The 15,513-nt window shown below is 40.7% G+C and overlaps 1 protein-coding gene across 2 annotated transcripts in view; it reads right to left on the bottom strand.

Moving 5' to 3' along the window:
- Positions 1-156: 156 nt before the first annotated feature.
- ltbp4 (latent transforming growth factor beta binding protein 4) overlaps positions 157-15,513 on the bottom strand; it is a 28,967-nt gene continuing 13,610 nt past the window's right edge. The window contains exons 12-33 of one of the 2 annotated variants that reach the window (XM_084559377.1): positions 15,370-15,501; positions 14,735-14,860; positions 14,064-14,177; positions 13,734-13,853; positions 13,514-13,627; positions 13,293-13,412; positions 12,864-12,989; positions 12,399-12,524; positions 11,754-11,876; positions 11,209-11,340; positions 10,990-11,115; positions 10,571-10,711; positions 9,967-10,308; positions 9,767-9,838; positions 6,915-7,043; positions 6,284-6,424; positions 5,396-5,548; positions 4,841-4,966; positions 4,583-4,748; positions 4,186-4,505; positions 3,391-3,543; positions 157-3,115 (exon numbers count right to left, since the gene is read on the bottom strand). In XM_084559377.1, the coding sequence (XP_084415503.1) occupies positions 2,973-3,115; positions 3,391-3,543; positions 4,186-4,505; positions 4,583-4,748; positions 4,841-4,966; positions 5,396-5,548; positions 6,284-6,424; positions 6,915-7,043; positions 9,767-9,838; positions 9,967-10,308; positions 10,571-10,711; positions 10,990-11,115; positions 11,209-11,340; positions 11,754-11,876; positions 12,399-12,524; positions 12,864-12,989; positions 13,293-13,412; positions 13,514-13,627; positions 13,734-13,853; positions 14,064-14,177; positions 14,735-14,860; positions 15,370-15,501 (3,245 nt within the window). In that variant the 3' untranslated portion in view covers positions 157-2,972. The remainder of the gene's footprint in view (positions 3,116-3,390; positions 3,544-4,185; positions 4,506-4,582; positions 4,749-4,840; positions 4,967-5,395; positions 5,549-6,283; positions 6,425-6,914; positions 7,044-9,766; positions 9,839-9,966; positions 10,309-10,570; positions 10,712-10,989; positions 11,116-11,208; positions 11,341-11,753; positions 11,877-12,398; positions 12,525-12,863; positions 12,990-13,292; positions 13,413-13,513; positions 13,628-13,733; positions 13,854-14,063; positions 14,178-14,734; positions 14,861-15,369; positions 15,502-15,513) is intronic. The other variant, XM_084559378.1, reaches the window with a different exon arrangement.

Here is a 15,513-nt window from a genome sequence, read left to right as displayed (position 1 = left end):
GAACTATTGAACTGACACGTGTTCCTAATATTTTGACATTGTAGTCAGTAGGCTAGGCTACTAGCCACTTTAACAGCACCACAACCTCCATCGTCCACAGTGGGAGGAAGCTGGAGTACCCCGAGAGAACCCACAGATCAGACCTGAACAAACAGCAAGGAGACGTCTTTTAGTAAAAGTGTGTGCAAATATATTTTCATTTCTTGTTATTACAAACAACAGTGATAAAAAATAAAAAGTGAGTCATTAATCATCTTGGTCTCTGGGAGATACAGTGCATGTTATACTTCAAACAGGAGGAGGAAACAGAAACGGCATCAAGGTGATAAACGTTCTTCTGTGAGAGGGTGAATTAATATATACACGATAAGACTGAGTGCAGCTTACAGCACAGTAACAGGAAGAAGCTGCACATGATGGAAAAAATATATATAAAAGTACAAACATGTCAGTAATTCATCAACACATTTAGTATTCATACACGAAAACTAAAAAAAAAAAAAATCATAAAAATCCCAAATGCAGATCCAGACGAAAATTACTTAGTGACTATTTTCAGCAGCGGATTAAGACGTGGAGTATTGTTGGCAGCAGGACGGTGTGTTATAAGGTCAGCTACTGCAGCAGTGAAGAGTTTTACATGAACAACAATGGAGGAGAATTAAAGGTGTCAGGGTCTGCATCTGAGATCTGATGACAACAAGAAAAACTAAAGATAATCACTAGACCAAACATCAGGCTAAAGAATAATGCTTTTAGTTTGTCTCGCTCGTCCAAGGAGCTCATGCACCAACGTTAAAAAGATTCAAACAAACGTGTGTCTATGAACACCTGAGCAGAATCCATTCATGACGTTTCCCAGACGAATACTTCTTGGTCTAAATGTTGTAAACCAAAAATGAAATGTGATTAAAATAGAGTCAGTATGGCGTCTCTAAAACACCACCATCATCCTGTAAGAGGATAAAACAGATATAAAATCATCAAATGGAGACATTTCAACTTTAGAAATGTAAGAAATTTTGTAAATTGTGTCAATTTCAAATTATTTGCCACCAAAAAAAAAAAAAAAACAAGAAAGATCAACCACAAAGCTAACACCATTTAGTCTCGTGGCTCAATAACAAATAAAGTCAAATTCTAATAATTCACCAATTAAAATAAATTAACATCTGACATAATGTGGATTTGTGGCTTTAATCCTGTGAGCTAACTCCTATGAAACCAAACAACTCTTCCCTAAATTCCCTACATTTCCGCACTACAGCTACCACTTCCCAGTTTGTTTGTTTGTTAGCTAAAAGCTAGCACCTCACTGTCAGAAAATATAGTTCAACAATTTAAGTTATTTAATGTGGTCATCTAGATGCATCAGTTCCATATTTCAGTCATCAAGTTATTTCCAGCACTACTTAGCTTGGTTATTAGCTCTTAAGCTAATGGCTAGCAGTTAACTGGCTCATACATATTGTCAAAATATATAATCTAGCAATTCAATTTAATTAACAAGGAAATTTGAACTCATTGTCTCAGTATCTCAGTGGCTACAGGCCTTCGAGCAAAGTGTTTTTTTAAGTGGAACGATGTTACAAGCAAACATTTACTAGCGTCTTAGCTGTGCACTAGCTAAGGAGCACCTGCTAACTTTGGATATTAGTTCCTGGGAAGACAATGACTCTTTAATAAAGCACTTTGGGAGCTTTGGGAATTATTTCAACAGTGTAATAAAGTCTGAAACTAAATATCAGCTACATATTTTTTTGTTATTGCTAGTTAACAGGTTTATTGACAGATATCGTAGCTGCACTTTAGCACTTGGTGTATCTTTTTTCCCATGCTGTCCTGAAATGGCTGAAATCATCGTGGTCATATCACCAGAGCTGATTAGCTCAACAGAAGAGGCTGAATCTGAGCTCAGCTTCTCTTTGGTTAGTTCCCTAAAAATATAAAAGAATACACTTAAGCTAGTTTCTGCTTCTGTTGCACAATTTCAACAATGTTCACACTGAAAATATCTCTGATAGAAATAAGATGGCTGTGAGTCTGCATGAAGGATAAAACACATGAGCTTTGGGCGTAGCTCGGTTTCCAGTGCTAACTTTGTTTACAATACAGGGTTAAACAGGGTTAGCCTGGTTTCAACCACTGGGCTAAACAGGGCTAGACTGGTTCAGACTCCATGCACCACGCTCTTTATGTTGACTTTCATGAAGCATTTTAATGCTTTCTTACCTTTATGCTATATTTGGTATTAGCAGTTTGTGTTTGTCTAAATAATCTGATACCAAAGAAAACATTAAAACAGGATGAAACTCTATTGTTCTGCTGCAACAAGATAGAGATAGATAGATAGATACTTTATTGATCCCGAAGGGAGCATCTTCTCTCTCTGATTTCTAAGGTTTGTTGGTGTTAATTTGTGATCACCCTCAAGGGGTGATGGATCTATAAATATACGCGTATCGCATGTGTTAAACTTTGACTGGATTTGATGCAAATTGCTGAAATTTGGCACTAAAGGTTTTGCAGTAGCCATGTTGGCTGTAAGATAAACAGAAGTTTAACCAAAATAACTGAGTTTAATTAATGTTTTTCTCCTCACACACCCCACGGACAAGGACAACCTCTGATTAAAACCAAACTAATGTCACAAAATGTGACCTGAACATCATAAGAAGCCACCCAGATCAGTTCTAGCCCGCCCAGTTAAATGAACCTGCACTGACATAGTTACTGAGCCGGAAAGGAAAACTAGTGGATGCATTGAATTAGTTGAAAACAGACTGATAAGATAAGAGGCTCTTCAATCAGGTGTAGCCATGTGTTGTACAGGCTAACCCAGCCTAGCCTTGCCCAGCTTAGTGCAATCCAGGTATTTTAGTCCAGTCTTGTAAATAAATCGAGTTCAGTCTTCCGCCGTGACGTCTAGTCGACAGTATGTACTGGTCTAAACGAACCCGGTCTAGTCCGGTCTAAGCAGCGACGCAGTGGTTCGGTCTGCGGGACATGATGTATCCTCTCCTGCAGACGCATCGGAACGAGCCGTCAGTGTTCACACATCGAGCGTTCACACACGGGAACGCCACGCCAGCGCTGTCCTCACACTCGTTTATATCTGCAAACACACAACGTCATCAGTTATGTCAAGACTGGGAAGACGGAGCAGAAAATATCTATATTTGTTTGTGTTTAGCTGTAAATTTTTTCAATTTTTTTTGTAAGAAAAAACTTCAAATTTTTTTTTACACTCTCAAACACAACAAGCTTGTATTTAACTTTTGGAACACTTCCCTCATTCCTTGTCTTAAAATCAATACCAAAATGTACTTGGAAATTAGCTGAAAAATACAGGATGAAACAAACGCTCAGGATTCAGACTTCATGATCTACCTATACAGGTCATGGAGGTCATGTCCAGCTCGTATCCTTGGTAACAGTCACAGGTGTAACCCTCTGCGACGCGAATACACCTGCCATTGTCACAGCCGTGCAGTATCCCACAATCCTCCGCTGCACTCAGGCCGGCGTACGACTCGTAACGTCCTGAAAGGCAAGAGAAGAAGATAAGTTGGAGAGAAAGAGGAGGTGGTGATACGTCCTGATGCTGGAGAAACTAACTGCCATTAAATGGTCATCCAACAGGGTTGTCTGTGTTTTCTTTGTTAAAGTCCCACAAATAAGAGGGAGCTAACCAGCTAGCCTCAGCTAACAGACAAACTTTGAATTTCACAGTCAGCATGTCAGAATTTCTTCTTCTGTCTATCCACACAAATTTCCATCAGCTATGCACCACATGGTGACTTGACTGACAGAATCTGAGCCCTGTGCCTCAGTTTCATATATAGTCCTTTGTCTCCCTCTAGTGGACTAATGGTGGTACTACTGATAATAAACACAATACAGTCATAAATGATATCATTGCTATCAGGGTGTTTTCTACTATCTGATCTAGAAGACATTTTAGTTCATCACTAATTAATCAGACACAATGTTACTGACACTGAAGTCTGACCTATCCATAGAGACCAGGGTCCATGGAAACCAGGGTCCGTAGAGACAAGGGTCCATAGAGACCAGGGTCCATAGAGACCAGGGTCAGGAACATGGACCTGGTTTATTTTGAGTCTATTTAAGGGTAAATAAAAATGAATCTGTGACTGAGCAACAAGCTGCAATTGGACTCACTCTCATACACCCTCCTTGGTGGTGCTCCTCCTCCTCCTCCTCCTCCCCCTGCTCCTCCTCTGTTCCTGTCAGAGAACGGAGTAAACGGCGGCCCCGGCCTCCACGTCCTCTCCTCCTCTTCCTCTTCCTCCTCCTGGTCATCGTAGCGAGCTCCCGGCAGCGGAGCCAGGCTCAGAGGAGGACCATCGGGACGGGATGGAGGAGGAGGCCGGGCCCCAAACGAGATCTCAGCTCGGGGGTCGGGAGGAAGGCGGAAGGATGGAGTCCTGGGGTCGGAGCTGTCAGGGGCGCCGTAGTCCCCTTCAGAGTAGTAACCAGTGCTGAGAGACGGAGAGAGATAAGTTCAGATAATATGATCCATGAAATGTGAAACAAGTGATGGAGGGTCAGTCCTCACCCATAATCAGGTCTGCGATAGGATTCGTCCGGCAGGCCGAAGGTGCTGGGGGTCCTGCCTCTAAAGCCAGACCTGCTGCCCCCTGCTGGAGAGTAATCATCATAGTCAGGACGACTGAAGTCTCTACCGGGAGGGAAGAAGTCCCGACCATAGGGGCGAGGTAGAGCTGAGGAGAAAAACAAACTCGGTTTATTAAATTAATAAAACCAGGAATCAACTGGAGAAATAAATAAATAAATAAATAAATGTTCTCTATACCGCTCACTCCTCCTCGTCCTCCTCCGGCTCCTGGTCTCGCTCCTCCTGTTTCTGAATCGGTTGAATCCGGGAAGTTTTCCATGAACAAAGAAGGAGGAAATGAACTGCACAGATTGGCGTAGTCCTCTGCAGAGAGACAGGACACGGTTATTCTATTGTTTTAATTCTTCAATTTACAGTAAAAATCAATAACTTTTATACAAACACCAGAGAACCATGCTCAATGCCTTTTAGCTTTTTTATTTTATCAGTGTTAATTACATTAACGAACATGATGATGAAAAATATTTGTCAGCGACCATGTTTTCTATGACTAAGTATCAAATATCAATATTTGAAATATCAAATGAATGTTGTTGGTTACAGTTTGACTAAATGTAATAATTAAAAGTTGACAGAAATGCAACATCGACTAAAACTATGAAAGATACAAATGACTAAAATGTGACTAATTTCATTTTGTCATTTTCCAACTAAATCAAACATGTCTGTCACCATTAACACTGTTTCAGACATGGGTTGATCAGACCACATGATGTCTGTGCTGGTCTTTACCAGAGTCGGTGAGCGGACAGAGAGCGCAGCCCATCCCCCAGCCTTCCCCATAGAGGCAGCAGCAGTCCGTGAAGGTAACCTGAGCTCCGAGCAGAGGACTCTGACACAACAGGTCTGCAGAGACGTGCTGCCAGCACACAGAAAGGTTCTCATCTGGAGAACATGAGAATAATAATGCTGTGAATTCAAGTTAGTGTCTAAAAATAACAACAAGAAAGAAAGAAATGGATGGTGGAGCCGAGAGAACTTCTTTCCAGCAGTAATGAAGAACCACAGGTTTAGATTATATGTTAATAACTTATTTTTTCCTAATCTGATCGTTAACATCCGTTTCTATGCAGATGATACAATATTGTTCACATCCAAACTAAAATCCTATTCGCACGGGATTAGTTTTACCTGGAGACATCATATGATTCAGAGATGACGCCCCTTACATCTGTCTTTCATGTGGGGCATTCACACGGGATAAACAAACTCTGTGTTTTACTCTAATTTACTATCCATAGTTATGTCTCCGCTGCATGACAGACGACATTTTACACTTTCTGACAGATTTAGTTACTTTGCAAATTTTAATGGATAAAAAAAAAATACATATGTTTGAGACTATTGATCCTGGGCAAGAAATTACAAATGACCGGTTAGTATTTAAATCAGCTCCACCTTTACATATGAACACATTAATGCTTCATTTAATGATTTCATCTGTCTAAATGGATGAATGGGTGATAGACATCTCCACTCTGAAGCCTAACATCTGTCCAGACTTTGATTTACAGAACATCCTTCATAATTCTTAAGTGACAAGAGGCAGAAGAAAAAGTAAAATCCAAGCCCCCCCTAAAAAAAATCACAGACGCAGATTCATACTGGCTGGAGTCTTACCCACAGTGAGATGGGAGGAGTTGACACAGTTGCGTTGGGTGTCGTCGAGCACTAGAGGAGGCTGACAGCTGCAGTAATACGAACCAATTGTGTTGACACAAACTCCTCCTACACAACTCTCCTCCTCACACTCATCATGATCTGAGACAGAGATCAAACACTTTTTCACTGAGATACAAAATAAACTGTGCAGTGACAACTCTGATACCAATAATATGTGTGAAAACAAGTACAGGGCAACTACAACTGGTGCATGGATCAAGAATTTCCCAAAATGGACAGAAAAGGGTTTGACAGCCACACAATCAGGGGTGTTGAGCTGGAATGCTGCAAGTCTGGCATCGTCAATGTGTCTTTGTTATTAAACAGAAGAAATAAATGTTATATGTCAGAGTGGAAAGTGTTCAGGGATTTACTGATGCATAAATTAAAGATGTTAGAGCTGTATATTCCCTTCTTTGATAAGGGACAAGTTTAAAAAAACAACCACACAATCAGAGGGTCTTAAGCTGGATTGCTGCTGCTGCTGCAACTTCACCACATTACAATGTTCAACTAATGGCACAAAAACTAAATCAGAGGCAGACAAACAGAAAGCAGACCAGACTTTAAATGAGTGTGTTGTTCTTACCGACGCACTCCAGCAGCGTGCTGTTGTAAACATATCCACTGGAGCAGTAGCAGCTGTATCCAGGGATGTTGTTGACACATACTCCATTCTTACAAACCTCCGGCTGGAAACGCTTACACTCATCCACATCTGGGGAACACAGAGAAAAACAAACATATGAGCATCCAAGTATGGCAAAAACAAACACAAACTCAACCACATTAGAATATATGCAAACACACATGCTGGCAATGCACCAAAACACAAAAACATACGCTGCACACATCTAAGAGAAATAAATACAAGTATGTAGGGAGGGATTACTACAAACTTTATAGGGGTAAAACATGAGAAGGCAGAGATAACTGTTGGGGTTAGAGGTCATGATGGGCGATATGTAATTATGACTCATTGTATAATTCCGTGCAGTGAACATCTGATAATTTGAAGACCCTTGGAGACTGTCATGGTTTGTGGGACATCGTGGGTTAATGTCTATTTACAGGAGACATTTTCTATTGGGACAGGTGGGAAAGTGTTGTCATAGCGTAGTGCCATTTTGTGTCCCAGCAAGGTAGATAGATAGATAGATAGATAGATAGATAGATATATAGACGACTTTATTAATCCCTTTGGAAGGTTCCCGCAGGGAAATTGACAACAACACTGTGAAAACATTTCTGTAATGTGAGGACATTCCTGGATTATGAGGACATTCATGATTAAAAGAAATAATTTCTGTACTTTGAAGACAGAATCTTGGAAGTGGCTAACCCAATATGGAATATTTTATTAAAATATTATTCTGGTTTTTGAGTTTGAGTCTTGATTTTTTCATGTTCATCTCCACAAGTGTTAAACATCATGAGAAATTCTCTCCATGCTGACTGAACATTTAGAGACACACAGTTGCAGTCAAAATTATTCAACCTCCACCGGAAATTACATTTATTGGCTAAATGTACAAACTAGCAGCTGTTTACAATACAAAAATCAAACAAGAATAATATAACAGCTCAACACGACTAATATTACAAGCGGTTTCTCCAGATTCAACATAAAATGTCTCTTTTAATGATTATTGCGATCTCAAAAACAATCAACAACCTGCAGAGAACTCCTCATAAGAGCACACCTTTGCAAAGCTGATGTGGTCTCGAGCACAACCAGTTAAGGACTTCATTAGTTGCATCAGGTGTGCTTGAGATACAAAACCTCAAATACCTGTACTGTTGACGTTTGATTGCAAATTAGAAACATGACTTAGTCAGCAAAACTGAACAGCTGAAGATTGGGCGTCATTGGACCTTCCAACAGGACAATGATCCCGAGCATATCTTAAAGAAGAAGCACTGGAAGATACTAGAGTGGTCATCAGAGTTGCCTGACTTGAACCCAATTGAAAATCTCTGGTGGGATTTGAAAAAGGCGGTTGCAGGACACAAACCCAAGAATATTAGTGAACTGGAGACCTTTGCCCATGAGGAATGGGCTAAGATTCCCCAGGAACACTGCCAGTAGCTGGTGTCTGGCTATGCATCACATTTGCAGCAGGTTATAACAGCAAAAGGATGCTCCACTAAGTACTAAAGATGCTCGTCATGAAGGGGTTGAGACGACAGCAGTCATTAAAAGAGGCATTTGGAGAAATTACTTGTAATATTAATTGTGTTTAGCTATTTAAGTTGTTCTTGTTCGATTTTTTATTGCAAACAGCTGCTAGTTTGTACATTTTGTCAATAGACAACTGTTTGAGTTATTTAAAGGTGACATAGAATGATTGAACGGGGTATTTATCCTTGATCTGTGATGTGACATGCAGACAACAAAATTTTGGTTGGGTCTGTAATGCCTTAGAAGCTTCCTAAAAACCTCTCTCAGAAAGCTATATTAGGGTGGGGGATTTTAAACGCGTGGTTTTGCACCTATTTGGCGCCCCTTCGGGCTTAACTGGCAACCTCATTATGAAATGCAAGCACTTGACGCTGATTGGCTGCATTTGCTGCCAGGCCCCTCTACTTACCGAAGGGAGTTTTGGTCGGTTCTGTACGTGCCAGCATGCGGGACTTGTAGTTCGTTTAATTACGTATTTTCCATAGCGTTTTACTTAACTATCTTGCGACAAACTGTGACATTCTTGACATGTAAAATCATTTTTTATTCTGAAAAACAACATATGTATAATCCAAGGCACAAGTCGATCGGGACCAGAAAATAATTTATCTTTCGCCATAGACTGCCGTTCACAAACGAAGTAGCAGTCTGTGGTTGAATGTAGTTGGAATCCGATTATAAATGAACAGCAGCCACGCATCTCGTGCATTTCTTTCGGTGGGAATGTAATGGAAAGTTTGCACACCGCTTGCACAGCCTGGAAGAGCACACCTCGGAACGCGACTCGCCATTTCGCCTTGAACTCCGCAAGCACTGCTGCAATGTACTTCCCGTTGGAGGCGAGAGGGCGGATGTATGCAAATTATTTTGAAGGGGAGGGAATTGAATGAGAGTGGGGGGGCAGTGAGATGCATTTTACGTAATATGTATCCGTTGTTCAGATTGGGCCATTTTCTGGCTGACATTTCTAAAGGAGGAATTTCTATGAAACGGAGATGTTCAGAATGTCTAGCACTTTTCGTATGTTCGTGAATGCGGGCAGACTACCGTTATTCAACTAAGACAAGGTAAAAACGTTTTTTCATTCTCTGTCACCTTTAAGATGTGTTTAATACTACTAATAATAATAATACATTTTATTTATAGGCGCTTTTCAAAACACCCAAGGTCACCAAACAAGTAAATCACGGTTTAAAATACATAACAGACATTAAAAAGCATTTAACAAACTACAAGTAGTGTTTGTTGAGTGTTTGTACCTCTGTAACTGAAGGCTTCTGGTCCAGCAGTAATATATCCTCTCCCACTGGGACACAGAGACAGAAACTCAGCTGCAACACAGAGAACATGTCTGATAAGTTCTGATAGTTCAACTATTACAACACAAAGAACTACACAAATAGAACTGCTGTAAACATGTTGTATCAGATGAACTCTTTTGGCTTCCTGAGTGTCTCACCTGTATCTACGGGGGGGCAGGGGTGGAACTGACACCCCAGCCCCCAGCCCTCCCCCACGGTGCAGCAGCACTCCTGCTGGCTGGTGTTGGTGGCCAGAAGGCTGCAGGTCCCCGGCTCGGCCAGGTTGTAGTAACACTCCCTCAGCTCGCCGGGACGAGGTGCTGGGAGCGGGGGCAGCACCGGAGACAAGTCCAGACTGACATGGTGGGAGGGGAGGGATGAGAATGAGGATGAGAAGGCGGAGGTAGAGGAGGAGGAGGAGGTAGAAGAGGAGGAGGAGGAGGAGGAGGAGGAGGAGGAGGAAGATGAGGAGGAGTCAGGGCTGGTAACTCTCACTGTTCCTGCAAGAAAATATGAGAAAATGACAGAATGAGTTATTCTGATGTGGTGCATTTTGAGATTTTGTCATGCACTGACATTTCTGAATTATGCATCTTGGAGACACTTTGTGTCCTCTGAGAGGGGGTTTCTGCACTGTAGGGAAATTGTTGAATTATGAGGACATTTCTGAATAATGTTGCAGTTATTTTGGATTAAAGTGAAGCCTGCAAAGTCACTGTCACACAAAGACAGAAAGACATGCTGTTGTGTGTTTGTGTCTACCTTGTTGGACAGTGTGGACACACTGTCTTGTTACTGGGTCAAATTGTCTCCCATTGTCACAGAAACACGAGAAGGATCCTTCTGTGTTTGCACACTTAGCTGAACCACACACCCCCGGCTGTGACTCACATTCATCCAGATCTGTGAGACGGACACAGAAAGACATCAACAACCTCGTTAGCTGAGGACACTGGAGCATCCAGTATCCTGGTGCTGAACATGTCCTCTGGTTTCTAGTCCTGGTCTGTTTGTCTCTTGGTTACATTTAACTATTGGGAGTTTGGAGGACACACCTGCTTGTGGACAGCACTGAGGCACTGTGAGGACATTAATCTACTTCCTGCGCTGTGAGGACATGGTTGAATGATGAGGACATTTGTGAATGTTTAGATTACAGTAACTCCTGTGGAGACACGTACCCTCGCAGGACTTCCCGTTGGCAGTGGAGGTGAAGCCCTTGTCACAGACACACATGTATGATCCAATCAGGTTCTGACAGACGGCGTTACGTCCACAAACCGTCTTATTGACGCATTCATCAACATCTGAGAAAGAGACGGGAGACGAGAGGGCGTCTCATCTCAGTACTTTAGACCTGTTATCGTTCATACAGACATTCGTAACGAGCTCAGACTCACCGACACACCCGCCGCTCTGAGACACCTGGTAGCCCGGCTCACAGGAAGTGAGACAGCGATAAGAACCAATGGTATTCTCACATCGCTGCGAGGCGCAAACCGAACCGCCGGACGAGACGCACTCGTCCACATCTGAGATGCAAAGAGAGAGAGACACATGAAAAAATGTCTTCACTGACAAGGTTTAATGGACGTGAAGGGAGGGAAAGACATTTAGAGAAATGACTGGACATAGATGGACATGAAGAAAGTCCTCATGTCTTTATATGTGCTGTTTGATTCATGAAAGTTATTTTAATCCCTTACAGTGAGGACGTTTTCTGCACTATGAGGAAATTTTTGAGTTATGAGGACGTTTCCTCACTGTGAGGACATTTCTAGATTATGAAGACATTTCTGCACCACGAGGACATTTTTGAGTTATGAAGACACTATTCCTTCTTTTTCCCTGAAGCCACAATAACATGTTGAAAGGGCTAGGGAATGCATTATGTCAACAAAATGTCCTCGCGTAGAGGACAAAACAGACATGAGAGGGCGTTTACCGAGGCAGGCCGTCCTCTCGGGGTTGGTGGTGAAGCCGGTCTCGCATTGGCAGTGGAAGGATCCTTCAGTGTTCACACAGCGACCGTCTGAACAGACGCCTGACTTCACGCACTCGTCCACGTCTACACAAAGAATCATTCTTCTTTAACATTTAATATTACATAATTAGTGTTCCTAATATTTTGGCTCCCTTGTGTTTGTTGATGGGATGAAATAAAACCAGTAGCTGAACATTTTATTATAAATATACACAAACGAATAAATGAGAGTGGAATAAAAACCTAATTAAACATGTTCATTTAATTAACTTTACAGTATCAATAAACTCCTGGGGACATCCACTAAATGTAGCAGTTTAATTATTCATTATATTTTATTTTATTATCTTTATGAATCATTATTGTTCAGATAAATCTCTAGTAGTAGCTTCTCAGATGTAAATATTTGCACCTTTTTTTGACTAAATAAAGCAAATTGATTAAATTATTCTGGACTTCAGTGACTTGTTGCAGGTTCCGGGCAGCATTCCTCTTCTTTTATTATGGAACGATTTTTCTTTGAGTTTCAGGCTGCTGGTTGGTTCTCCATCCTTGTATTTATTCCACGGGTCAGACAGTTTGGACACTGGACACACTGGGACTCACCGAGACAGGCCGTCCTGTTGTCACTCAGTGTGAATCCCTGCGAGCAGACACATGTGTAGGATCCAGGTGTGTTCACACACTCTCCTCTGGAGAAGCAGAAGTCTCCTTCCAAACACTCGTTGACGTCTGAGGACATTAAAATCACACATTAACCTCTTAAATACTAGAGTCCTGGAAGGTAGGGCTCACCTAGAAAGACCCAAAATTAATCAGGATTATCTCCAAAACCAGCAGGTCCATACTCCTGACCCTGGTCTTTATGGACCCCAGTCTCTAGGAGCCTGGTCTTTATGGACCCTGGTCTCTATGACCCTGGTCTCTATGGACATCATTCAGCACTTCCCTGACTAGCTCATCAGTCGAGTTCAGTATTTTTATGGATTCTATAATGTGCACAATGGTATGAGAATCCATGAAAATAGTTGGAATAACAGTGCCATTTTTTTTGTAATTTCCATGACTCACCTTTGCATTGTCTGCCCAGGCCGGAGGTTCGATACCCTGGAGGACAGTCACATCTGAACGAGCCGATGGTGTTCACGCATGTACGCTCGGCCTCGCACGCTCCGATGCTTGCACACTCGTCAATGTCTGCAGCAGAGAGAGAATGAAAATATCGTAACGTGACAATAATTCACAACTTTTCTTCATTTTTTAAAAGTTAATAACACAAACAGTAATAATTGAGTTGGAATATATATAAAAGTTGAAGCCTTTCTATCCCACAGTGAGGACATTTGCAGCGTTGTAGAGAAATAAGCATTCAATAAGTAAAAAAAATAAAAACACAAATCATATGTATGTATATTGCACGACAGATATTAAGTATATTACGGTTATGAAATGTACTATGTAAGTAGAAGGTCCTCACAAAGATAGAAGGAGTTTGTGTACCTGTGCACTGTCTGTTGGTCAGTGTGTATCCTGACCGACATGAAACACATCTGTACGACCCCACAGAGTTCACACACATCTGTCCAGGACACTGGGACGGCTCTGAACACTCGTCTACGTCTGAACACACATTGGACAGATGTTTACGTTCCTTCTGTCACTGATTATTAGAATGATGAGGAATGTGCTAGCTTAGCTTAGCACACAGACTGGGCCTGTACCTGTACAGGTGTTGTTCTGGAGCTTGTAACCATGACGACAGACACAGCGGTAGCTTCCAGGTGTGTTTTCACAGCGACCGGTGGAGCACGGAGACCGACGACACTCATCGATGTCTGAGGACGATTAGAGTTTAGGTCATGACCATGAAAATAGAAATGTTTTATTACACGTTAATAACCAATACCTGTATAGCAGGTGTGTACAGCAGGTGTGTGTTACCTGTACAGAGGCCGTTGAGCAGTCCGTATCCAGGCTGGCAGGACACACATCGGTACGATCCTTGACTGTTGATACATTCCTGACCTGGACACTGCAGAGGATCTATACACTCGTCCACATCTGAGACACACGTTAAAAACAAGGTGTGTGTTCAGGTAAAGGTGAGACAGCAAATATAATCCAGTTTGATTAACAGACCTGACGTTTCATCAGAACTAGTTAAGTTTTATTAAACGTCCTGATCAAATCAAATCAAACTCTGACTCAGAGATCATTCATTCATCTTCTACAAATCTATTAATCTGATTTTCAGTGTTCTGACGTGTTTACCTGTGCAGGTGTTGCCGGTGAGCCTGTAACCAAGGTGACAGACACACCTGTAGCTGCCGGCCGTGTTTTCACAGCGACCGTTGCTGCAGGGATTCTGCTGACACTCGTCGACGTCTGAAGATCCATCAGAGAAGAAGAAGAAACACTTTATGTTACTGGTCCTGTTGTTCACAGCTAGATTATTTATTTGAATTCATTTGTTTAATTACTTTAATTAATTCATTATTTTCTGCTAAAACTCAACTATATAGAAAACAAATGTTTTTATATATTTTCACATATTTCAAAATAGTTTTTATTTTTTATATTCTACTAACTTTCTGAATATTTTATCGATTTATTAAAGAAATGTTTACAGATTTTATTATATGTAAATATGTGACTTTAAAAAATATTGAATGAATAAACATTTCACTCTTATTTTTCAAGTAGCCTGTGTATTTTATTTAATTACTATTACAAATAAATCTTACTACTAAATACTATTATAAATCTTATTTTATCTAAAATGTTATTTTTGTTGTTTACAATTTATTTTTTTATTTACTTCTTATAATTATTGTGTGGATGAAAAATAACTGACATTTAACAAGCAGGTTATTTTAGGACCGCTAAATTAAATGTAAAGTACAAGATCTGTAAAAATAAAGTAAGTAGGAAGTAGATGTCACCTGTGCAGCCGGTCTGTTGGCTGTTGCTCCTGAATCCAGACGGACAAACACACCTGTAGCTGCCAAGGCTGTTCACACACTCTCCCACCGAACACACACCTGGAGTCTGCACACACTCATTCACATCTACACAATAAAAATAACACACACACAAACACACACATCCGTTTCATTAAGTGAATTATTTTTTTTATGCAGACGACACATTTGCTTCTTTTGTCAAATAAAATCAAAAATCTGATTGTCAAACCTGAACCTGAAACCTGTTTCCCATGTAAAGGAAAAATAAAATCATAAAAAAATTATATTTATTTAAATTATTTATTTAAACACAAAATATTTAAAAGATTTAAAATTGAAATATCAGGGGAACAAAATACAATATCCCAAAATGTTGGTAAAATATATGAAAATGTTGAGTAAAATATTTTTACAAATCTGTAAAATATTAACAAAATATCAGAAAATATAAAATAAAGTAATAAACAATTAATATGAACAAATTATAAAAAATAAAATTTACAGAAAAAGTTTTGTCAAATATTCTCCAAAATATATATCAAATATCTAAAAATGAAAGATGACAACATCAAAAGCATTTTAATAAATGTGATGATGAGATGAGTGTGTCTGACCTTGGCAGAGTGTGCGCTGAGAGTTGGGCTGGAATCCCTGATCACACACACAGGTGTGTTTCCCACCCGGCTGATCAACACAGCGTCCACGCCCACACACACCTGGTCGGCTCGCACACACACTTCGAACCGCTGCACACAAAC

This window comes from Chelon labrosus (assembly GCF_963514085.1).
Source record: "Chelon labrosus genome assembly, chromosome: 13".
NCBI classification, from domain to species: Eukaryota; Metazoa; Chordata; class Actinopteri; order Mugiliformes; family Mugilidae; genus Chelon; species Chelon labrosus.
Note: the sequence above shows the minus strand (reverse complement) of the source record. Positions and strands in the feature narration are given on the sequence as shown.